Consider the following 25,011-nt stretch of genomic DNA (forward strand, 5'->3'; position numbering starts at 1 on the left):
CCATAATTAAATGTTTACAGAGAGAACATTTTTTCTTTGGACTCTGAGAAAGGACACAAAGGGTCTTTGTGCAATGTTCTCTTTCTATTCCTATATTGCTTTTTTAGCTCACTGAGTACTCTATCTTTATATCTCTATGATTCCAATTCAATGAGCTTCAAAGTGTTTTACAAATACAGTTGCTGACAAAAGTATTTGAACATGATTATAATAGGAAACTTGTCATACAAAACTTTTATGATCTGTCCAACGAACTTGATTGCTGAACTTGAAAACTTGATTGCTGCGGCTTTAATTAAATGCAGCAACCACAATCGTATAAACGTTTATATGATCGTGGCAGTAAGTAAGATTTGTTTACGTTCACTGCCTCGTTTCGTTGGACAAACTATACAAGTATATATATAAATTTTTAAATTTCTTTCAAACTTTACCAATGTAATCATTATTCTCGAGTTTCGTTATAGTGCTTTCGTTATAGTATAGTGAAATTTAAAACTAATTCGTATAACACATATAATACATATTAAATTTATAAGAGGTTTCTAAATGTTTGAATATACTTTCATAAATAATTACACCACTATTAGTGGTATTAAAAGTAACATAAAAATATCAAAAAGGGATACAGACTCCTCAAACAAAGTTCTATAAAAATACATCAAATCGTTTATCTGCATTACATCCTTTCTATGCTTAAATGCCTTCGACTGGTATAATAGCATTATTACATGGCAGCACTAAACTTGTGTTGTGTAGAAAATATGGCGTAAAGTGAACGTCGCACATGTCTCTTAGTGATTTCGGTAAGAGTTCAAGTATTACACCGAAAAATTTCTCTATCGACACACAAGAAAACTACGTCGTTTATTCATCCATATGATAAAAGAACCTAAAAATGATTAACGAATTTAAAATGCGAGAGTCATTCAAGAGTAAGTCATTTTAAAAAGTTGAGATGAAACAAGAACAGAGGAGTATTTGGCAAACTATTTCATAGGATTTTTATTACGTTTATTCTTATTAGTGTCGGGTTAGTTAACAAACTGGCGTCGCATCAATTGAATGTTTCCATTTCTTTTTAGGCTAACTAATATAATCCAACAGTCATACATATCGACAGGTAATAGTTTCGTTCTTCGTGTGATGAAAACTTTTGTACTCTTGTTCTAACCCTTAAAGATGGGTCATTTTGACCCGACGTTAAAAACCTATCTTTCCGAAAATAATGACGAAAAGATAACAAAATTTACATATATATATTACGTTCGAGCCTATCTAAAAACCTATTTTTTTTTTTTTTTTAAATAATATCACTAACAAAATTTACATATGTATGTATTGAGTCATATTTGAGCTAACGCAAAAAAATATTTTTTAAAAATAATGACAAAGAATAAGAAAATTTAATGACGCATATACTGGATCATTTTTGATCCATCTCCGGCGTTTTCAGAAGGTCCGGGCTCCGAGGGTTTTAACTCGGTTCCACTGGCACGAGAGCGCATTCCGATCTCCTGAGTTATTACGCAGCCGATTTTCGTTCGTCTAGCCAATCGCTTTTTCATCGCATAAACATTTCGTTTCAACCGCGCTAACACAGTCCTCTTCTCGTCTAATTGACCCCACAACACAGTAACACCGGTAAAAGTGTGAAAAATATTTGTCTGTGGCGTTTCGTGGATTCTTCGTATTGTGACTTGTTTACAGTATGTGTTGTTTTTATTAAGAGAAAATGAAGTACTGTTACACGACGACGTTTTAACACATTATTCGTATGAGATTAGCTAAGGATTAGGACATTAAATTTCCATCACATATTCCTCATTAAAGAAAACATTAGTTTTGTTGGTTTGAATAAAAGAAAAGAATGGTCGTCTTGTTTGTGTTTACAAAAAATGTAAGAAGAAGTGACTTTTATTGCTACTTTCAGCGACTGTAACAATAAGAAGTTATTGGTGAAATGTAATTTAATACGATATATATCTTTATATATACATATCTCAAGTTGAAAATGTTAGTTTTTAAAACTTTTTTTTGAAATGTTGAGTTCGATGGAATGTTAATTGTAATTTTATATTGTTCTGAAATCTTTTAGATTGAAACAATAAAGAAGTATACGTGGACTGGACTCTTACGTATATATATTGCCAGTAAGTATTAAAAGTGAATGTAACTGCTGAGAGATATTATAAATATCAAGAATGACTTGTATTCATTGTAATTGTAGACTATTCTTTATATTTTATTACACTAACAAAAAATTATTATACCATATTGTGTTAATAAACTATTATTTGTATTTGTAATAAAAAGTAATTTTTGTTTTTCTTAATTTTCTATTGGGAAATTAAGTCTAGTTTTTTTTTTAACTTAATATAACTCACTTTCATTTATTTGGCAGTTGTACAAAAAGAAAAGTGTAGAATAGGGAAGTGGCAATAGAGTGAGGAAGAAAGAGGGAAAGAGGGGGGAATTCTGATGTCGGAGAAGAGAGCCATTTTCCAAGTCTTCGTTTAGACATTCTAAATATAACTGGAGGCTCTATAGGCTTTCCTTACTGTGTCATACTGTGCAGAGTAGTATCTTACTGTGTTGCGTAGATCTCGCTCATTTTCTACCTTTAGTATGGCATAATGCCAATTTTATTTGTCTGAAAATTACTGATCCATTTGTAACATTATCTCTAAATATCATATTTGTTAATTAAAAGCGACTATTCGTTTATTTTCTATACATTTAGGGTAATACCTATTTAGTCTTTTTGTTGATTAATAATCTTGATATATGTTAAAAACGATATAAGTAAAGTATAATTAATTTATTGGAATTTTAATATTTTCATGCTACTCATATTGAATTATTTCAATTAATGTATAATTTGTTTAAAAGTAATTTGTTTCTTTTCTAAGGAACAAATACCAATTAATGTTGTGTAAGCTAAAATGATATTAAATTACATAATTTTTTTAGAATCTATATAAGGTACTATATTGTGTCTTCTTTGATATCTAATATATATTATTTTTAGACAGAAATTTCATTCAAATATTGTATGTTGCATCTAATTTTTTATTACAGACCATGGTTTGTAGAGCTGGTCAAATATGTTTCATTCAGTGCAATCTACCCGGAGTTAAAAATAAAATCTTTACTACTGACAGACTTCTGCTTCATGAATCTACCCGTGGTGAGGATCTTTATGTTTATATTGGAGAGCAGTGTCAAATACAACCAGACAGTTTTAAGTTGTATTTAGTATCAGGTGGAAAATTGGTTAGTAATTATATCTCTTTTTGTTCTATTGTTAGTACAATCGTTTATCAATGGTTTAATGTTTTGTTCATGTAGAAGTTAAAGTTGTTTTATTGCTATTAGATCGATTTATCAGACAAGAAAGATAAAACAATGTCAGAAATTGGTGTGGATTTTTCTTTTGATCGAGAATCATCAACTGAGCATAAGCACACACTTGTAGTTATGGATCCAGCAGATATTTTGATGCAGAAGCAATTTCGTCAACAGACTGCATATAATGCATACAATCCTCCACCACCATCTCCTAATCATTCGTCAGTGTGGGGTGAAGATAATAATGTTGATTTTAAAAGTCTTATTAAGTCTGAAACAAGTATGTAATATTTATTTTATATTTTTGCAATAAGCTGTGTATTATCATTAATTGTTTATTTTTTAAAGGCTATGTCGGTTTAGTCAATCAAGCAATGACATGTTACTTAAATAGTCTATTACAAGCGTTATATATGACTCCTGAGTTTCGGAATGCATTGTATAATTGGGAATATGTAGAAGGATCAGAAAAAGATGAAGCTAATAGTATTCCATATCAACTACAGAAATTATTTTTAAATTTACAGGTATTAATATTATCTACAGATATTTACAAGATTAATAAATGTATGGTTGTTGCAAAATATTTAATAAATATTCACGTTTATAGACATCAACGAAATCAGCAGTGGAAACTACAGCATTAACAAAAAGTTTTGGTTGGGATTCTACAGAAGCTTGGCAACAACATGATATTCAAGAACTATGTAGAGTTATGTTTGATGCTCTAGAACAAAAATTTAAAAATACGGAACAAGCTGATTTAATAAACAGACTTTATGAAGGTATATATTTATCCAAATGGTATATATATATCTGAAAATATGGTATATATATCTGAAACATCTAGATATATCAGAAATGAGTTTCTAATTTGATTTTTATATTGTTAGGAAAGATGATAGATTATGTTAAATGTCTTGAGTGTGGTACTGAAAAATTTAGAGAAGACACTTTTCTTGATATACCATTACCAGTAAGACCTTTTGGTAGTAATGTGGCATACACAAGTGTGGTAAGTATATATAATGTTATATTTTAACATATAAATTAAATTTATATAAAAATTTATTTTTGTAATAGGAAGAAGCTTTAAGAGCATTTGTTCAGCATGAAATTTTGGAAGGAAGCAATCAGTATCATTGCGAAAAATGTAATAAAAAATGTGATGCTCATAAAGGATTAAAATTTACAAAATTTCCCTACCTTCTGACACTTCATCTTAAGCGATTTGATTTTGATTTCAAAACTTTTCATAGAATAAAACTTAATGATAAGTGAGTGCATATAAATTGTTCTTGTTAATCATTTTTTATCAGTCTTATACTTTCATACTAAACTTTTAATTTTAGGGTTACTTTTCCAGATACATTAAATTTAAATTCTTTTATTGCTTCTATGCCAAATCAAGAATCTCCGAATACTGATGAAAATATTAGTTTAGCGAAATGCGACGATAACTCTATAACAGATAGCGGCACATTAGACGATGATTGTCCTCCCTGTGAAAACAGTCTTCCTAATAGTAATCATTCAACAAATCATGACCAAGATGATGATGAAGGTATATTGATTCCATAAATTATATGCATTCCATAATTAATACCTATTCAAGTAGTTTATTTTTAGGTATAGATATGAGTAATGGACCTTCAACGTCGAATTGTGCTGTGCATAATCATGAAAACGAAAAAAATCGTAGCAGTAATGCAGCAAAAGGACCTTACAATTATGAATTGTTCTCAATTATGATTCATAGCGGTAGTGCTAGTGGTGGTCATTATTATGCTTATATAAAAGATTTTAGAACAAACGAATGGTTTTGTTTCAATGATCAAAGCGTAACACAGGTATTTGCAAATGTTTATTTTATATTATGTAATACTTTTAAAAAGCAGTATTAAAATGTGTGATTATATTACAGATAACTCATGACGACATTCAGAAAACGTATGGTGGTGGTTCAACCAGGTCATATTTTACTGGAGCTTATAGTAGTACTAATGCATACATGCTCATGTATAGACAAATTGATTCTGCTCGCAATGCTTTGCCCATACAAGTGCAAGATTTTCCAAAACATATACAGGAATTGTTGAAAAAGATGAAAGAAAATGAAGATAACGACAGGGAGAGTCGTGAAAAAGATCTTGCAACACCTAAGGTGAAAGTATATTGTCAACATCCTACAGAAGATAAGAAACTAAATTTTAGACTTTCCTTTTCGCCTAATGTTACATGGGCTCAAACGACAATGATTGTTTATAAGAATTTTTGCTTGGAAGGAATGGTGAGCTTAAATCAATGTCGTTTAGTTGTTTACGATCACAATAATGAGTTAATCGTGGCTAGTTACGAAGGTAGAGAACATGAAACGTTTGCAAGTATTTGGGGTAATCGAGTGAATCGGTATAGTTTATTATTAGAAATACGTGATAAAGATCAAAAATTCGAGCCACACCTACGAGGTGGTATGTATTTATTTACGCATATGTATATATATCTTTTTAGTAGAAAGAAAAATAATGTTTTTCTGTTATTTGATAGGTATCGTAACTAAAGTGTACGTCGTCGACGTATCTAGAAAGAAGCTTATTGAAGGACCATTAAATGTACGAGGTTTATTTACACAAACAGTGAGAGAATATAAGCAGGTGGTAGGAAAATTTATTAATATGGATCCGGGCGACATGAAAATAGTTTTACGAAAACACGGAACAGATGCAATACTCGTACAGAATGACGACGCTATATTAGCAGTTGCAGACTTTTGTAATTTAATTAAAGTCTTTGTATGTACGAATGCCGATGCCGAGTGTAATAAATCTTACTTTGAAACAACAATATGTGGTATTGCTGAACAGTTAGAAAACATTATAACACTACGTATCAAGTTACCTCCTAATTCAAGCAAAGGTAAGATGATTATTATTAATTATGAAACTAACATAATATTTCCTAAAATTATAGTTATATAATAATATCATATTTTGTTGAATGCAGAAATATTGGAAGAATTAAATATTCCAATGTTAGATGAAGTGAATAAAGACAAAGAAAAACCTGTGACTGATAGTCCATCCAAAGTAAACATTATTGAACCGCATCGAGATGCTAGTACAAAATGCAACGAAACTTCAAAAAGTGGAAAGCTTGTTGAAGATACTTCAGTAAGAAATGCAAGCCCGCAATTGGTAGAGGGTGAGGAATGGCATACTCCTGAACAAAGTAATAGCGAAGATAGTAGTCTCAGTGATAGTGATAAAACTTTAGTTGGAGATGCTCCAGGAGACGAAGACTTTCAATTACCTTATCTTCCATCGAGTACAAGTAATCGCGCCATTAAAATGTTAAACCAAGTTGGACTCGAAAACTGGGATAATATCATCGATGATTCAGAATATTATTTCAAAGCCACCCCATATACAAATCATAATGAGAAATGTATGTATCTTAAACTTGTTTTATAAAATATTTGAAATATAGGGAAATATATAGGGAAGATATTTAATGATGAATATTTTGATCACAGTTTTGAAAGTATTAGTGGATAAAAGAATGATATTCAATACTTTGAAGAAAAACTTAGAGCCATACGTTGGTGTACCTGCAGAATATTTTAAAATTTGTCGTTATTTTGATGAATGTGGTGAATCAGAATGTAGCTGTTTACTTAGTCAACTTGTTTCTTATGAAGATGGAGAGAAACTTTGGATAGAAATAGGACGGGCTTTACGTAATGGTGAATTTACAGTAAAATTACATCAGTTTTTCCTTGATTCGGCTAAGGTACGAATATGCAAATTATTAAGATCTTTTATAAAAATTCTTTATTTTTTACTATAAATGATGTTTCTTTTCTACACTTTCTACAGAGCAAATTTTTGTTCGAATGGATAGTCTCGGAAGACATGACTGTTGGGCAGGCGAAAAAAGAGATTCTTGCAGAAATGAAAAGAAGATATAATATAGAAATACCATATGAAAGATGTCGATTAAGGGAAAAGTGTTTTGTGTTACCTTCAAAAGTACTTTTAGATCATCAAAAGTTTAAAGATTTCCAATATTATTCTCAATTTGAAATGATTGTACAAGAGTTACCTGATAAAGATCCAGTTACCAATAACAATCAAGTCATTGTTTTTGTCCGACGTTGGTATCCTATCAAATTTCACATTGGTCCACCACAAGAAATCGTATTGGATGAAACGACCTTGAAAGAAATGATGAAAAAAGTAAGTGAACTGGATATCTTGTACATTTCCTAGTTACAAAAAACTAATTGGTAATTGAATTCAATAAAATGACCATATTGAATTTTGATTTAGTTATCTTTAATATCGGATATACCTGAAGAATATATAAATATAATAAGAGGGAAAGGTTCAGTACATATGCCTATTGTACGAATTGAGAATGAGGAAGACTGGATTGGATTAACAACTCTTGTTGAATTTAATGTTGAAGATGGTGCTGTGTTCTTATATAGGTATGCATGAAATAATTATGCTAGTATACACTAAAAGATTACAATGAGATGTCAGAATAGTTGATTTGTAAAATTTATGTCTAACAGAGATAGCAGGGAAACTTCACATCCATTAACCCAAGAAGAGTACGATGAAATCGCAATTCGAGAAGTATCACCTTCTTTACCACTTTCTTCCGCGTCACGTTGTAATGCGCGTAAAGAGAAAGCGCTTAGAATATATTTGGATGGTGAATGATCCTCCATTGAACATACTTTTAATAACACTGAAAAACAATTGTTAAATAGGCATGTGTGGGAGCATGAAACGTTTGCGTACAAAGTGATTAAATCGTGTCAGGTATTTGTGGAATTAAGTACTCAACAATTACAAAATATTCTGTGCTTTAGTAAGTCTTCAATATTTCAAAGCTTCCGCATCTCTAAAGCCTTCTGGCTCTTGGAATCGATCGGATTCGTAAAATTCTTAGACTGTGTGAAACACTACGCGTTACCAAGAGATTTCAGACTTCGATTATCTCGTTTCGTTTTAATGTGTTTCGAGATCATAAGGATCATGAAACTCCCAATAACGTACGGATTACTGAGTTATAGAATCTCATTCAAGAGCACAAATACTGATGAAAATAATGCAAGTGCTGACTAAGAGTGAATTATAAGAAAGAAAGAAGGGGAGGGGGGAGGAGGAAATTGAATTGCTTAGTGATAATCCGAATTTACACTATGAACTTCTTACAATACGTGTGTGTGTAACTGACGTACATATAATTGGAGTTCCTGCAGCTACATTATTTTCACAAATTCCTTGATATATTTCTTAATCCTAAGAATTTTGATATCTTCACATATCTGTATCAAAACGTTTTAGCTAGTCGTCTTGTTTAAAGATGTTAAAGATTTTTAATGTCGAAATGCAGCACAGAGTATATTCATTTGTTGATAAAAAAAGAGAAAAAAACATTTATCTGACACAACAATAATTAACCCTTTTAATGCCAGTATAGGTTAAATCGCATTCTTATAATATAATAATATCATAAGTCCTGAGTTCAATCATTTAATTTGGTAGTAGTAGCGCTTGGATTTCGTTAGAAATTACTACTTCAAAACAACATTATGCATGCTATTGTTTTGAATGAATCAGCAGATACGTTCTATGAGATTTATTGATAATTGGTAATACAATTTTACATTTCATAATACTTATTATTTACACATAGATTTGATGCTATTACTATCAAGTTAAAAAAAGATTTATCAATATGAACATAGAGATCAATTTTGGCCAGGCATGTTATCCTATACAGTCTATTTTAATTTATTTAATTATGTATGTTTATCATTCATTACATGTTATTGGTACATGGAAATTTGTACCACTAGAAAGAAACCAAAAAAGAACATTTAGCCATTTTATGGCAATTGCTGCTATTTCCTACAAATCGAGTTTTCAATATAATGAAAATAAAAGATTTTCTCTTGGAAGGAAGTTCACCAAATTTACATTTTGTAGACCAATGCTTGTAAATAATAAAACTTATGAATCAAATATTGATATCTTTCTTCATATCAATATCACCATACATAAACAGAAATATATAAATATATATATAAATATATACATATAAAAAATATGTTTTGTATTAAAATGTATAATAATGCAATGCATATACATAGCACATCATCCTTTTTGCATTTATCACCAGTTCAACTTGGCATTTTTTTGCTAATTCCACACTATTAGAAAATTTTTGGTGCTGAAAGGGTTAAATACAAAGTTGTTGTTACTCCCCTGTCACTATTAGAACGTTTTGATAGACTGTCTAAGACTTATCTATATTATTTCTTTGCAATTGTTTCACCATACGAGGTGGGTGCATTGAATTACTTAATCAACAATCGAGAGATACTGAAAATTCTATAAATTAAAAAAAAGGAGAAATTTATATAGTATAGATATGTATTACCTTTGAGATATACTGATATCGATTGTTGTATGACAATTTTACAATGCTCTCACAATTTTCAACGTATAGCTGTAATTTATATTTATGATATATTTGTTACATGAAAGCCTAGTTCAAATTGTTCGTGTATGATTATACGATAACTTGTTATAAACATGACAATCTAGATGTTTATAGAGTAAGGAAAACACAAACAAAAAGAGTTGTAAGTTCAATGCTATGAAAATCTTGTTGATGGATATCATTATAATAATTGAAGAATTTATCTAATTCTTATTAATTGTATTTCAATTTATTAAATTTAAGACAATTTATCATTTCATTATAAACATTTAAAATTTTAGTAATGAGGCAATTGTATATATCGATATTTACATGAAAGGAAGAAGTGATAAATATTACTTCTTTTCTATCATACCATGTAAAGAAATTTTAAACAACAGGAAATTGGAAAAGTTGAAAATGGAAATTAATTAAAAAACCTAAACTTAAAAAAATTATCTTTCATATAGCTTTATAGTTGTTTAATAGTCTTGTTTAATAATTGATTACATGCTTGTCATTACTACTTAATATACTCTAGTTTTATATTATCTCGCATCTATAATTATTTGTAATTTAACGAACTAGGCTTTGATATTGTTTAATGATTGTTTTTGTAATTACCAAATATTGGAACAGTGTCCCTTGTGCATAATAGTGGGTATGTGCGAATAATAAATTTGGAAATTTATAAAATTGCTGGGAAATTTTTGAAAAAGAACTTATGCATTCTCTGCAATCCTTAAACTGATATTTTCATATTTATTTGTACCAATTTAACGAATCGTTCGTAAGACTGTAAGATTCATTTAATGAATTTGAAATTCTTTTTTTTCGTTTAGATGGTTCGAGTGTTATTAAATTAATACTTTTTAAACTTTCTTCGCGAACAAAAAGGAATGTCTCTTCGTTATTGTAAGATAAGACTATATTTAATATTTCGCTAATTTTTTGCGATATTTGCGTGTACCTACTACTATCTTAAGTATCTTTTTAAATATTTAAATTGGACGTGAGTATTTCGCTATCTTTTTGGTAATCGTTTGAAACATTTAAAGTATTTACGTATATTTATGTTAGTGGAGGAGTATACAAACGACGTTGAAGAATCATATTATATCCTTTTTGCGGATAAGTTCAACGCTCGATAATTGTAGCGCGCGGACTTTACAAGTTACGATTGTAGTTTCTATCGAATTCTTTTCATCATCGACAATTCGAATATTGTTCTTTGTATCATACTCTATGATTACTATCATATTACTATCATACTCTATGAAATCAAATTATTATTTATAATTATTAATAATTGAATACCGAAGTGACTGAATTTTGTTTTTTGAATTTTACTGATGTTTCCTCTTTATCTCAACCGATTGTTACGTTCATTCATCTTTAATATGCTTTCTTTGCGTGAATCGTTTGAAATGGACTGAATAAATAGTACGTTGAATCTATTTTCTTCGATTTAAGCTTTGTTTATTTTATGTAACATCTACTATACATATAATACTTTACAGAAGAGATAAATCGATCATTTTGATGATAAAATCGCAAATTCATATTTTTCTTCCTTTTCTTAATAAAAAAGATTCTCTTCTATAAAGTGGTTAAATAAAAATCTTGTTTTGTAACTTTATTAGCAATTTTATAAGCTATTATTTAACTTTGAATGATTAAAAAAATATCTATTATTTATATACCAACATAACCTAAAAATTATCCAATTTTTTAGAATCTAGAAAAAAATATTTCTAGAAAATATATATTGTTTATTTCATAGTATTATTTAGTATAATATTATTATAAATGAGATGGAGATAAATCTATGATATATGAATCTAAAGAAATTTTCCGCTCATTTTCATTCTCATGCTTGCCAACATATGTATGTGGCCAAAATCTTTAGAAACATTAAACAGTGAAGTGAAACGTAAACCTTGACTTTGAATGTTTCCTTAAAATTTTTGTGCGAATAAATAAAAATTTATACCTGTTTTTATTACATGCTAAATATGGTATACTTACACTTTCCTTCTAATTTAACAGAAGAAGAATTGATGTTGCAGGCGAAATATAACAAGCTTAAAAGAAAGGTACAGGTTATGTTTACACATTTTAATATTGTAATAAATATTTTAATTTTTAATACTACGAATTAATTATTTGTTATGTATTTGCATGATTAGAATAAATCGTATTTAAATTACTTGATTTCTTATTTTAAATCTCTAGTAAATTTTATTTTACGATAGGAAGTTATTGATATGTTTACAGATTATGTTTTTAGTTTTTGTTATTTTCTGTGTAATTTTTATGTATTTTATTTTAATATTTTTATAGAAAAAGGCATTACAAGATTTGAAAGCACCAAAGCAAGAAACTGAACGAATACCACAAGCTCCAAAGCGGCCAACAGAAGCTAGGGATGCCAGGGAAGTTGCCAAGAAATTGATAAAATCTGGAGTAATTACTGCTCCAAAAACTACTAAACGACCAGAACAATCTTTTAAAAGACCACGTGGTTTAGTAAGAAAATTAAACAGTACAGAAAAGACGGTAAGCTCATATCAACCATTCTCAGCCACACAAATGGAGGAAGAAGAAACAGAAACAGTAAGGCCAAGAGTTAAAGATTTGTACGATAGTTTTGTAAGTGCTCAAGACCCAGAGGATCGTACTAGCAGAGATATTCAATCACCATCTAAGCAAGAAATGAAGCCACGAGCTGGAAATACAATATTTGTATGTGGTTACAAGATATCGGAAGATTTTTTAAAAAAGCATTTTCAAACATTTGGAAATATTATAAATATCTCGATGGAAACAGAAAAAAAGTAATTAGTATTAATTCCAGATATTTTATCCTATTTGAAAGTTTAAATTTGTATTATTTGTATTATTTATTTTATTTACTTTTTAGTCGTGGATTTGTTACGTTTGATAAAACGGAAGCTGCCGAAAGAGCAATTAGTGAAATGGACGGCAGTATGGTGTCTTCTATTCAGTTAAAAGTATCACTGGCACGAAGACAACCCATAATAGAAGCTATGACTGACGCTACGTCTAGTTCCATGTGGTCGCCGATTGCGGCGAATTATTCACAGAAAAGTGCACACAAAGATAGGAGAGATTTAATAGTGTACGAGGAAGATCTTTTTGTGTGAACGCAATATTTTTTTAATTTTTCTGTTTCCTTAGAGTCTATTGTTGTTACAGTATATGGAATCTTACTTTAAAATAAAATTGTACATAGCCTCTAATGTTTGTAAGGTATCAAAAAATATTTTCTTCAAATCGTGCATCTTAACTGTTATGATGCGACGCTGATATTGTATATTCGTATCTAGTCAAATGGTTAGAGAAGACATAAAAAGCTTTGTCTTATTTTCTTTCATGTATTATACTTTGTCGATCGTTGAGTTTTAGATGATATTTTGTATTTGATCTTTTTCTACAAAGTCTCTGTGTCGATAAAAAAATAGTCGTTGCAAAATTTGTTTTTGGTAATAGGTATCTGTAATTGAATTATACATATACACATACATAACATATATGTATGTATATATATTGTATTTATACATATTCATTGCTTAAGAAATTAAATACAAGTATTTTCGTAGTAAATTATGGTAGGTGTTATTTCTTTCACATGTATCATTTAACACAATGAATATTCGCTTGGGAAAAGTTGATCAGTCAATTGATTGGCTATAACTCATACATATTTGTCCAACATAACAAGCGTTCAACAATTAACTATAGAGTACAAACCTAACTACTTAATTGCATGACCAAATCCTCATTGTCTTTAAATACATGTACTTATTACTCTACTGCAAGTATTAGGTCTACTCTCTTATTCCTTATCGATCGTAAAAATAGAATGCCCATTATGCGTATATAAAATCACTTTGCAACGGACAATTGAAACAAACATAATAGCATAGATTCTATTTGTAGATAGTCTTCTTACACCATCTGTACCTTATTATTTTGGTGGGTTAAAATAGTCCCAATGATGATGATGTGTAACTGTTCGAGGGTTGCTGAAGAAGAATATCAATAAGCCAGCAACCAGGAGCAACAATGCACACAGCGTTAGTTCCACTTCCCTGATCTTCTCCCTCGACTCTTCTCCTACCATAGACGACATATATCCCACAAAATGTCTCATAACTTTTAAACCAGCTAATCGAAGAACTCTGACCAATTGCCTAGTACTGTCTGCAATATTCGGTTCTGTGTCAAGGCTAGGACTGGCCAGGGATAAAAATTGTGACGGAACTTGTGAAGCTGGAAACGCTATGAGATGAGTACCTCCTATAGGAAAGGGAGGAATTGGCGATTGGGACGATTCTCTTTGACTCTCTCTGTCCGACTGATCTGTATATGAAGTGTAAGAAATTACAGCACGTTGCGGCTGCATCTCGTTGGTAATGCCGTGACTCACGATACTGTCTGGTGTGTCCGGAGTCACAGAGATGGCAGGTGGTAGTGATCTAACGGGAGAAGCAGTCTGTCGTGTTCTAGGGATACCTATTGGAGATGGCGATCTGGACCTTGACTTTCGTATTTTCCATTCGCTGATTTCTGGCGAAGTCTCTTTGTCCTTTTCTTGTGACGTCAAAAATTCTTGTGACTCTGAAGGTTTAGAATCGAAGGTGGGATCCATTGGTTCGTTGCTAGTTTCGGACAAGAGATCCAGAGACACCCTGGGCTCCGTGCTCTCTTCCATGGAGGTCGTTACGGATGGGGGAAGGGACGCGCGGGATTCTTCCATGTTGAATTCCTTAGTAGTATCCGGGCTCAATGAAAGAGAGGTTTCTGTATCTAGAATTCGTAAGGACCTATCTTCAGTACCCTGACCAACTAGTAATGTTTGTGTGCTAGGAGTATCTTTGTCACTCGGTACTACTTGCGAAATTGCTAGGGTGTGTGTCGACTCTTTGTCCTCTACCTGCGCGACCGATAGTGTATGTGTGCTTGATGTATCCTTTGCTTTTTTTCTAATAACCTTTTGATCCTCGCTCTTTGGTTTCTCTTCCTCTGCATCTCCACAAATTGACTCTTCTTCAGGTTTCCTTTCGACGCTCCGCCTCTGTGCAACGGGAATGTCTGTCTTCACCTCAATCGTTTTGCTCTCTTCCTTCTGAACCTGAACCCTGGATGCAGCCACAGTCTCCAAATGGCTTCTTATAGCCATCAACTCCCTAATAATAGAGGGAGACAGACTCTCCTCCATGCTGCCACCTATATTCTTCAACTCAGACGCAGTAACGACCAATGCATCCACTTCAGATGCAACGATTTTACCAGCTTCAATTTGGGAAACGCTCAGACGATCCACTCTTAAGTCAGCAACTTCTAGATTGCTGATCCTCACAGGTTCATCTGGAAACAGGGCGGATCTAATGGACTTTAAATGTGTGTCTTCGTCTCTATGAATCGGTTCATCTAGATGTGGCGCGGATAAGTGTTTATCCTCAAAAGTTTCCATTTCTCTAGTTGGAGATGGAGATTTTAATGAGACAGTATCGTATGAAGGTTCTGGTTGTTCATCCTTGCGTAGTCTTTGAGATATTGGTAAAGGAGGAACAGGTGGTGTGCTCATACTTGATGGACTGGGTATTCTCTCTGTGGATACCATAATCTGGGAGCCTGAGCTAGATGGTGCTACAAGTAGCTTCGCCTGTGTTACTTCTTCCTCTATCACCAAGTCATCAGGTAAGGGATCTGTCTGCGTGGCAGTGGTCGTTTCCATAGCAATTTCCTGTTGTATCTCACGAGTGGATCTTTCTATAGATCTATCTTTTCTAGATCTTGGTGGTCTAGGTGGGGCTGGCAGTGGTCGTCCCTGCATTTTACTCAGAACTTCACTGCTACGCAGGTTTTTGTGTTCTCCATCATCGGAGTCGATTTCTATGTAAGGAGTAGACTCAGTTTCTTGCAGGGTCATATCATAAGTATCGTCAGTTAATATATTAGTCTCCTTAGACCTAGCTGGGCCAAGAGTACTGTACGCTCTTTGGGGACGTTTAGGAGGAACAGATCTGGGAGTAGTAGCAAACTTGTCCCTCTTTCTCCTCGGAGGAGGAGGTCTAGGTGGCTTCTCTCGTTTTTCTATAATGGCATAACCTATTAATTCTCTTCCTAGATCAAGGTCATCTTGTGGAATATCCTCCTCCACATAACCAGCTTCTGGCAATGATTCTGCACCATGAGATGTCCTATCTTCATCAAATGCTACAGAAGTTCCCCTAGACCTAGATCTTCTTTTTGGTGGTATAGGTGCTGGCTCCACATATTTTTCTCCTTGAAGTCTCGTTCCAAGTTTCTGAATATTCTCTTCACTCGTTGTCATGATTTCTTCAGCTGTGTATACTTCTTGTTTCTCTAATTGTTCTGTGGTCATTGTAGGTGGCAATGGAAGAGGTTTCTCAGGGGCAGAATCACTGGTCCAATCGGTGTGTCCATTGCAAATAGGTTCCATTTCGTCATTTTTACGCTCAAGTTCCTTACGCAATCGTTTCCGCCGAGTTGGTGCCACTGGTGTTGGGGATGGTGGTTGAGGAGTATCTGCAGGAAGTTGTGATTGACTGCGTTGTAAGGATTTCGATTTTCTACGCACAGGCTTCACTACTACAATATCGTCCAACGGTTCAATTGGTAGTTTCGCAGGTTCTCCTTCTGTCTGATAGACTACCCTGTGTCTGGAGTCGCTACTGGTTTGATCACGGAACTGTTCATCCGTAGATTCACTCCGACGAATCTTGTTTGGATCCCTTTTTGGCCTGACTGGTGGCATTACATCATACGACTCCACGGAACCTTCTTTTTGCTTTCTTATTGATCTCTTTCTCATGGGAGGGATTGGTACCATGTCGTCATTGGCTAAAACATTTCCTTCTGTTCTTAAAACATCTCTGATTTCACTATTTAAATATTTACCAAGAGTCATGTCATCCTGACTGAGTCCACGTTCTCGCAGGAAGAACTCGTCGGAATCAATTTCTTCTATAACCCCATGTCGACGTCGATCACAGGAGCTGGTACTCGAATGTTGTTGTTCTCTATCCGATTGAGCGGATGATGGTTCAGGTTCCTCGTCTTCATCCATGTCTTCTTCGTATTCTTCTTCTTCGGATGGTGTCTTGTGTACTCCATATCTTCTTGGATCCATCATCGCAAAAGATCCTTCATAACCTTCTTGCCTGGCTCGAAGAACCTCTTCTAAGGACCTGGATCTTGGAATAGGTCTAAATTGTTTTTTAGGTATCTTTTCCTCTGGTCTCCATTCTTCTTGATCTTCTTCCACATCTTCTTCTCTAACATCACGTTGATATATTTCCTTTTCAGTTGGATACAATATCAGATCTGACTCTGGTCTATCTCTGTTATACGATTCTTCTTCTGTCCTGGAAGTTTCTGACCTTGGATGCGGCTGACGATCAGAAATTTCTGGGGATTCCTGTTCATAATCCATATATTGAAACTCTTCCTCCCTGTGTTTCTCTTCCCAGGGTATCGTGACTGCTCCTTCTTCGCTCATAGATAATCTAGGCATCTCCATGGAAGGGTGTCGCCAAGGTTGAGCCCTTTCTACCGCAGATTCTCCATTCGATTGCTCCTCGTCGCCAAAAGCAGTGGTCTTGCTAAATCTCTGAGTCCATCTGTCGGTTCTTTTACGAGTCCGTGGAAACGTAGCACTCTCTGCTGACTGTGCCCTCGAATCTTTTGGCGTAGAGGTCGCGTATTCGCCTCTGCTCTTTGATTTTTTATCGAATATCCGCGGATAAGTAGGAAAGTCGAAGATATTCTTCTTGGAGCCCATCGTGGAATCTGTAGATCGCTGTTCGTGAACAGGGGATTTCTTGCGAGTCAGAGCATTAGGTAGTCGAATGTTAGGCTTCTTGATAGTGAATTTTGCTTTCTCAGGTAGATGGAATTTTGCCTTTTCAGGAAAGTTGAATTTCGGTCGCTCGGGTAAATGAAACTTTGATTTGTCTGGCAAGGATAACCTCGGACGATCAGGTAAGCTAAATCTAGGTCTTTCTGAGAAGGAAGATCGTATTCTATCCATTCGACTGGGTCTCTTATCGGATCTGGACCTGTCCGAGCGGCCGCTGCTTGTCGTCCTGGCCTTATCTTGCTTTTGTCGCTCGGTGAAGGCGAACGTGGGTCGTTGCATGTTTCTCAGACGCGAACGTAGCTTGCTAGCCTGCGTTTTTAGCCGCTGGGGCAAGCCGCGAGCACCGCGACGGAGAGGAAGTTCCTCCAATGCCAACGAGTCTACCTGAAATAAAAAGATTGGTATGCTTAATTCGTCAAGCGATCGAGTGGCTCTTTCACGTGAGGATCGAGATTGAATGCAGATGACGTTGCAGAGATGCTTGAGATTTATTGTGAGCTACCTTACCGATGGCAAGATGTTTGGTATGGTTGAGATGTTTCATTAGGTTTGATGCAATCGAATTCCGTTTATACAGGTTGAGGAACGTAATGTTAGAGTTTGGAGAAGCGTTTGAGAAGGAAAACTGATTGGGGACATTGGTTTGTGAAGTAGGTGGTAGATTTTGGTAGTAGTAGTATGATGTGAATGAAGAGAGGTTACAAAAGTATAAGAAAAGGAGAAATAGCGATACTTTTGTGTTTTATTTCGTATGAAACCTTAGTGAAGTTCCAGAAAAAGAATCTAACAAATTTTTTATCACTTTTGTGATCAATAAAATTTTTTCTTTGCTAAATATAACAATATTTTTTCATATAATGTAATGATCTTTGAATTAATAAACTTAATAATTTTCTTTTTTTTTCATATTTTTTCGATATTCTTCAAAATTCTCAAATAATAAAACGGGAGTCAGTCGTTGCAATCAAAGCAGAAATGGACACAATGAGACATTACTGGTCACTAGACTTACACCTCCTTTTCTTTCAAACGGCATTTCCAAGACATCCCGCAACATTAATGAGTCAGAAACGCTTTTGAGTTCGTGAAGAGCGCGGAAAATACTGCGTCTCGAAATAGATCTTGCATTTCTATCCATCAATTATTATTTTTTCGCTAACCAAAGCTTCTAAAGTGTTGCGTAACCGACCAGATGCACGTCGAAATTCATCGATGGTGAATTCGCGTTTGTCCGAAGAAAATTTTCATGTGGGGTCGGATATTCTTCTGAACTTTAGAATCTATAATCTACGATCTAGAAAAAGATTTCTCAAAAATAAATAAATAAATGTCAAAAATCTTTGTGATAAAATTTTTTAGAAACATTATAATTACAAATAAAAAAAACGTAGGACAATTCACTGTGCTAAATACGGTAGGTCTCTTTTAAGGATTTATGAGGAGACAAGATAAGATTGTGTAACGAATGGGAAAAGTTCGAGTTTTCTGGAATGTTTGCGACGCGATTGCACAATGGCCATCGGACAGTGACACGTTGGCTCCAATGCTTTTTATACGCGTGTTTTGCTAAATATAGGCCTTTGTGGGCAACAAACGAATGAAAGTTCGCGAGACATTCCTCAATTCGTGTTTGTTTTGGAAAATTCTTCTCCTGATCGATGAGCATCGACTTACTTCCTTAAAAAAAAAAAAGGTATAAAATAGAAAGAGTCCAAATCGTGACAAGGTAATTGTTACATACTTTGTTACCGTTGACTGATTTGTTGCTTTGGATGGGGAGAATTGCTGGGATAACTGCCGGGTAAATCTGACCAAGGAGATTTTTGGTTTTCATGTTTGGCTTGGAAATGTTTGCTTCGAGATGATGAAGGTAGTAATTTGACCTAAGGTAGGATGGTGAAAGAAAAAAACAATTGAATGTTGTTATATAGGGTGCATGAAAAATTCTTATCTGAATTTTATTATTGTATTCTATGTGTAAGAAATTTAATGTTGGAAATATTCTTACTTGAAAAATGTAAAATTGGAAAATTTCAAATGTAAATGTTTTAAGTAAATTGGAACATGTCTGCATACTTCCGGCAAGAAAACAATTGGTTTAAATAGATTCAAATATAGACGAGGTTAACTTTGCATAAGAAGTTTGAAAAAATATTAATTAGAAAAATATTAATCCTTATGTAGCTGATATTTTTAATATTAAATAGTGTAACTTCAAGAATATGAATTCATCATATCAAAATAATTTCCACATTCTGCTGACTCAATCTTATTCGTCGGTATGAAGTATTCAGAAACTGAGTCTTCCAGCTCTAGTGACCTACTGTCTGTCAGTGCGTCATCCGTATCATTGGAAGAATTTAGTTACAGCTGACGCGATGTATCTTATTCTTAGATACTATATATAATTTTAGTAATAATTAGTAGTACAATCTTAGGAAAATAAATATATCAAGTTAATAACTAAAAGTACGGAATAACATTAATTTAATAGTAGATACTTGGTAATATCAACTTCAGAAAATTTATTATGATCAATCTAATGGAACCAACAAATTTTTAAATATTACAATGGAACTGAAAATATATTTAATAATTCTGTCTTTTCAATATTCAGTATTCTATTTCGATACTTTAATACAAATTCTCAATGTCTCCAATTCATCAATAACCTACTTCACACATCAAAAATATTCTACAAGAAAGAAAAGATAGATCAAAACTGTAAATAAAAGATTTATAAATAAAAATTATCAATTAAATTAAATTGTACATAAGTATATGCAAAAATTATATATTCAGAGAAAAATTACTCACTTGACTAGTGTTGACCTCTCCATCGGTCCTGGACTCAGCGCCTGGAGTAGCAGCGCTTAAAAATCGTTCCTCGAGTCGCTCCTGCAGTTGTTGTGGGGTCTCCAATTCTTCAGAGGTGTCGCCGGTTTCCACCAGCTCGCGAGCTTCCATCGCGGTGTCCTCGATCTTGCCGTCCAACGGGAGGACGACATCGCCGGCCCGTGTCAGCTCCGGCGGTAGCCTTGCCCGGTCGTCGATGCTGTCGTCGCTGTCAGCGACGGGCACCACATCCGTGTCGGTAATTCGCACGACCGGCGCCGTCGCCGGCTTTGGCGATGGCGACGGCGCCGCGATCGGTTCGTACTCGTGCTCGCTGTTACGAAAAGTCACTTGTTTTCTTCTTGCTCTAACCGGCATTTTTTCCTCTCTTTCTTTCTCTCTCTCAAAATTAGTTCATATACAAATGGTTAATTGACAATTTGGATATTGTTAACTTTTGAAATTATCTTGTTCGATATGATCTGTATCTTGGACTTTGTTAATTTTTAAAGCGGTTCTCTTTTGGAGATAATTGACGACTTTTGTACAAATGAATAATTTTGATTGAAATGATGATTATAGGTATTGTTAATTTTTTAAGTTATTCTGGCTTATTGGATGTGATCCACAATTTGGATTTTGTTAATTCTTAAGATGATTCCTTTAGGTTGGTGATAATAGGTAATTGGACATTCAAGTTTTGTTAATCTTTGCACATAATACAGTCTTTTTATTTATTTGTTATCTTGCATTTTCTTGATCTTTGCAGTGGTATTTGCAATTTATGATAGCTTAAAGTTTGTTAACTTATGCAGTGATTCTTGTAGTTAGTTGTCAGCATGAATTTTGATGTTATATGCTTGATAACTTAATTCTTTGAAATGGATTGTCAACTTGAAACTTTGATGTTACGTACTAACTTAAGTCTTTGGACTTAATGATTAGTTTAAATATCGTTATTATTTTGTAGTAATTTTTACGATTAAATATTTTCTTATAAACTTGGACGTTAAGTACTTGAGTAATTATACAAAAAACACTTATCAACTAATTTACACATTTACGTTAAATAACTGTTAATGTTATCCATTTTATCTTGAGCGTGATTACGTTTGTACCATTAGTACGAATACTGTTAGTTTCAGAGTCAGTCTTATTATTGAGCAAACGCCAGGGAACGAGGTCTGATCAATTCAAGCTCGTTTCACTGGAAGACGACGTCACAGTGGAAAAAGTAGCCACTGGTCGGACAGACCACAGACTTCCAACGGTGAGTTAGAGTATTCGTGTTTCGATCACAGGGTTAATTTGCAGACGGCTTATTCAGGAGGGCAATATTGAAGGAAGACACATCCTTATTTAGGTATAATTTTCTTCAAGGGCGGCAGGAATACTGTTACAGTGACAATATTAATTAATTCTTAAATTCTATTAAATCTTTCCTAAATTTTTAAATATTAAATTTTAGTTTAATTATACTTTGTAATAATTAATAAACAATATTTTTACAGCTATTATATGTATATAAGGTGCTCTAGAGCTAACAGTTAAACTTTTTCGATACATAATCAAGCACAAAATGTTATATAAATATAAATTATTTAAAAATTTGTTAAGAAGTTTTAATAATTGCTATGACTAATCGTTATATAGTATGACAGACATACAATTATAAAACTGATTATAAGATGGAATATATTGAAAAAGTTTGTTTGTTAAACCCTGTGACACTCTATATATAATTTTTTAAATTGTTTATATTAAATTGAATATTGCTGATTGCTGATATTGCTGATAGTTTCTTACATACCTCATAAATTTTGAGATGCTTGTAGTTTAAATAAAAAGGCGTCCTGTATTCCAAAACTAAATTTTCAAAAATATCTAGCTCCAGATTTTTTCAATCAACTATACTTGCAGCAACAATACGAATATATTCATACGCAATTTAAATTAGATTTGTTAAACTTTTTATTTTCTTCTATGTCTGCTTTTCTATAAAGGTGGATACGCTCGACAGTCCATCTAAAAATCATCCAGCACAGGTTACTCTCGGTTATCTTGAAGAATCCTCGACACAGAATCCCTTGTTATCTTTGTCCTGATTGGTTGAGCGTTATCACGACTTTCCACAGACCGATCATCGATACCAGTGCTGCTATTATCGCGATACAATGACTCGATACCCACTTAATCGCGTCGTGTCTATTCATCCATCCCTTTCAGCGAGTTTAAACTTGGAGGTTAGAATCGCGCCCTTTCGCTTCCGACAGTCATCAACCCTCTTTCTATCCATCAAATCGTACCTACACGTGTACATTTCTTATATTTATACTCATCCATCAGTCACTCGCTAATTTTAAAGAAAATATTTAAAATGATAAAGTTTGTGTCAAAGTTTTAAGATATATGATAATTATAATATAATACAGTTTGTTTTGTAATATAAATGGTTAACAAGTGTCAATTCCCTTTCATAATTGTAACAAAATTTATTCTTATCCTCAATGTACTAGATATCGAATAACTTACGAACAAAAGTATATATCTACATTCATACTATTTATCCACATGTACATCTACAATTATTTATACTCACATACATATACGCAGATTTCCAATCATGAACACCTGCAATCATATACATTCATACATAAATGTACAATGATATACACCATTCAAAATCACATACAGTTCCAATCATATACATATACGCACACATGTATATACCTATACATTACAGTCATCCACTGTCTCCACCCATAGGTATATTCACATACATCATTGGAAAGATAGACAGAGGGATACGAGAGGAGTTTGGACGCGGAACCGAGCTGACCGAGGATTCTATGTATAGCCAGCCGGGCGAACCTTAAATAGATGCGGTGGAACGCGAGCATAGTCGAGACGCGTAACCTATACAACATCGACTGGTATCTATGCGTGTGGGATACCTATCGGAAGGAATATTCATTTATTTTCAGCTGGAAAAGGAATGAACTAGCCTGGATACCAAATTACTAGCATTTACTCCAAAGCGTTGCTTGATTATTATCGTGCATACATAAACGTGGAGCTAGATATAACCTAACTAGAAACATTATACATACATGTACATGTACAACATATATAAAAATATACACGTATTATTTATACATACAGAGGTATAAGAAAACTATCAATAGACAAACTCCAAACTGTGTTTCAAATACTTGGACGCAATTCCAAGATTGGTCTATTAGTCGATGGTAGAATAAAATGTTTGGTCTGACTTGTTACTGACCTGCAGCGGACCGCAGGTGGCTGCTGCATCGTCCTGGACGGCGGTCTACCGTGGAGAGCACGTCGTTCCGGCAGAAGCGAGTCGCTCTGGTAGTACTGACAGCCACAACGGACCTCGCGGCCGAGGCTCGACGTCGACGACGCTCGTGAGGTGCGTCCACGTTGCTCCGGCTCCATCCCCACCCCCTGAGCTTCCACTTGTCCACCTCCAGTCTCCTCTTCCTCTCTGCCTACCTGATGACGATGTGCTGGCCGATTTGAAGTGAAGTGTCGCGTCTGGCCTATTCACGATCGCGCCCTTTCCTCCTCCAGTTTGAATCCACGTTACGTTTCTTAGTATATTTTCTTTCTCTTTTACAAGTAGTTTTAGTTTGTTGGTTCACGTAGTTGCTTTAAGTTCTTGGTGAAGATTCTTGGAGGTTATAGGTGAGTCGATGATACGTGACGCCGCCACCACCCCGCACGTTACACGGGAAAAGGAATAGAAAGAGGGGCAGAAACAGCGAAATAGAAGAAAGAGAGAAAGAGAGAGTGGAGAATTGGTTTACCTAGAGCAGCCCGCCACTGCAGCGGCTTCTAGGCGACTCTGTACCCTCTCTGGTCCATCTACGCAACACGGCATCAAGATTATTTATAGAAACATTTCGTCTTGAATGTCTATTAATTCAGCCGACTAGAATTCACCTGCATGCGCGTATCATCGTACCACCTGACGGCGTGGCAATTGCACGGTTTTCGCACATGCGCCATGTAAGGAGCTTTCGGCGCGCGGGAATTCAATTCCCCTATGTGGCGCTCTAGAGATTACAATATTAGGGAAAGTAGTGCGAAGATTAGCACGTTCAATGCGGAAGAATTTCTATGATTTCTACCTTTCGTAAAGAAGACAATTTAAGGAGGATTTTGCTTATTTGGTTTTACTTAAAGAACATCTAGAACATATGTTAGATTGTTGATAAAAAATATTTAAAAAAATACATACACATATCGACACTATATTGAACGTGTTAAAAATGTTTAATCTTTTGGATTTGAAAAATGATGTAATGATATTACGAAGAATTGGTTGAAAATCTTATTGAGCTTTGCTGTTTAAGATTATTTCTTGATTTGTATATATTTCTTTATCTCAT

The 25,011-nt window shown here is 33.8% G+C and overlaps 3 protein-coding genes and 1 long non-coding RNA gene across 17 annotated transcripts; 2 read left to right on the forward strand and 2 right to left on the reverse strand.

The window, feature by feature from the left end:
* Positions 1-677: 677 nt before the first annotated feature.
* LOC100644927 (ubiquitin carboxyl-terminal hydrolase 47) lies at positions 678-11,306 on the forward strand. Of its 9 annotated transcripts, none has more exons than XM_012310145.3 (17): positions 716-806; positions 2,099-2,153; positions 3,082-3,276; positions 3,379-3,631; positions 3,700-3,878; positions 3,962-4,136; positions 4,245-4,366; positions 4,435-4,628; positions 4,704-4,915; positions 4,981-5,201; positions 5,276-5,822; positions 5,899-6,267; positions 6,355-6,795; positions 6,884-7,140; positions 7,227-7,586; positions 7,680-7,840; positions 7,928-11,306. In XM_012310145.3, exons 3-17 carry the CDS (start codon positions 3,085-3,087, stop codon positions 8,076-8,078), a joined length of 3,834 nt encoding a protein of 1,277 aa, XP_012165535.1. In that variant the 5' UTR covers positions 716-806; positions 2,099-2,153; positions 3,082-3,084; the 3' UTR covers positions 8,079-11,306. The 9 variants fall into 9 exon arrangements, with proteins under 9 accessions (XP_003396811.1, XP_012165535.1, XP_012165541.1 ...); XM_048407734.1 differs by lacking the exon at positions 716-806 and adding an exon at positions 807-935; XM_020863960.2 differs by lacking the exon at positions 716-806 and adding an exon at positions 1,477-2,016 and having other exon boundaries at positions 4,987-5,201.
* A 338-nt stretch (positions 11,307-11,644) lies between these two features.
* Positions 11,645-13,112, forward strand: LOC100649733 (negative elongation factor E). Its single transcript, XM_003396803.4, has 3 exons — positions 11,645-11,945; positions 12,193-12,686; positions 12,773-13,112. The coding sequence occupies exons 1-3, from the start codon at positions 11,856-11,858 to the stop codon at positions 13,014-13,016; spliced, it is 828 nt and encodes a 275-aa protein (XP_003396851.1). The 5' UTR covers positions 11,645-11,855; the 3' UTR covers positions 13,017-13,112.
* Positions 13,004-24,567, reverse strand: LOC100646026 (serine/arginine repetitive matrix protein 1). 4 transcript variants are annotated; one of them, XM_012310154.3, is made up of 4 exons: positions 23,880-24,562; positions 20,579-20,930; positions 16,801-18,145; positions 13,004-16,743 (listed from the first exon to the last, which is right to left on the reverse strand). In XM_012310154.3, the coding sequence occupies exons 1-4, from the start codon at positions 24,053-24,055 to the stop codon at positions 13,841-13,843; spliced, it is 4,776 nt and encodes a 1,591-aa protein (XP_012165544.2). In that variant the 5' UTR covers positions 24,056-24,562; the 3' UTR covers positions 13,004-13,840. The 4 variants fall into 4 exon arrangements, with proteins under 4 accessions (XP_012165544.2, XP_003396821.3, XP_020719623.2 ...); XM_020863964.2 differs by having other exon boundaries at positions 14,437-14,682; positions 14,810-18,145; positions 23,880-24,567; XM_012310156.3 differs by having other exon boundaries at positions 14,437-14,682; positions 14,867-18,145; positions 23,880-24,566.
* On the reverse strand, positions 22,429-23,873 carry LOC110119452. Of its 3 annotated transcripts, XR_002307948.2 has the most exons (3): positions 23,315-23,873; positions 23,196-23,227; positions 22,429-22,902 (listed from the first exon to the last, which is right to left on the reverse strand). It is a non-coding gene; the product is annotated as an uncharacterized LOC110119452 (long non-coding RNA). The 3 variants fall into 3 exon arrangements; XR_007224818.1 differs by having other exon boundaries at positions 22,429-23,227; positions 23,327-23,873; XR_007224817.1 differs by having other exon boundaries at positions 22,429-23,227.
* Positions 24,568-25,011: the final 444 nt, after the last annotated feature.

This window comes from Bombus terrestris, chromosome 7 (assembly GCF_910591885.1).
Source record: "Bombus terrestris chromosome 7, iyBomTerr1.2, whole genome shotgun sequence".
Lineage (NCBI taxonomy): Eukaryota > Metazoa > Arthropoda > Insecta > Hymenoptera > Apidae > Bombus > Bombus terrestris.

What these genes read in the sequence shown, in the direction of transcription:
- LOC100644927 (XM_003396763.3), top strand. Translation starts at nt 3,085, where the DNA reads ATGGTTTGTAGAGCTGGTCAAATATGTTTCATTCAGTGCAATCTACCC. An exon ending in AATTATTTTTAAATTTACAG is followed by an intron (nt 3,879 to 3,961) that starts GTATTAATATTA and finishes TCACGTTTATAG; the next exon opens with ACATCAACGAAATCAGCAGT. An exon ending in TACAAATCATAATGAGAAAT is followed by an intron (nt 6,796 to 6,883) that starts GTATGTATCTTA and finishes TTTTGATCACAG; the next exon opens with TTTTGAAAGTATTAGTGGAT.
- LOC100649733 (XM_003396803.4), top strand. Translation starts at nt 11,856, where the DNA reads ATGCTAAATATGGTATACTTACACTTTCCTTCTAATTTAACAGAAGAA. An exon ending in ATAACAAGCTTAAAAGAAAG is followed by an intron (nt 11,946 to 12,192) that starts GTACAGGTTATG and finishes ATATTTTTATAG; the next exon opens with AAAAAGGCATTACAAGATTT. An exon ending in TCGATGGAAACAGAAAAAAA is followed by an intron (nt 12,687 to 12,772) that starts GTAATTAGTATT and finishes TTTACTTTTTAG; the next exon opens with TCGTGGATTTGTTACGTTTG.
- LOC100646026 (XM_003396773.4), bottom strand. Translation starts at nt 24,055, where the DNA reads ATGGAGCCGGAGCAACGTGGACGCACCTCACGAGCGTCGTCGACGTCG. An exon ending in CCACCTGCGGTCCGCTGCAG is followed by an intron (nt 20,931 to 23,879) that starts GTCAGTAACAAG and finishes TTTTCGTAACAG; the next exon opens with CGAGCACGAGTACGAACCGA. An exon ending in GAGAGGTCAACACTAGTCAA is followed by an intron (nt 18,146 to 20,578) that starts GTGAGTAATTTT and finishes TTTTTATTTCAG; the next exon opens with GTAGACTCGTTGGCATTGGA.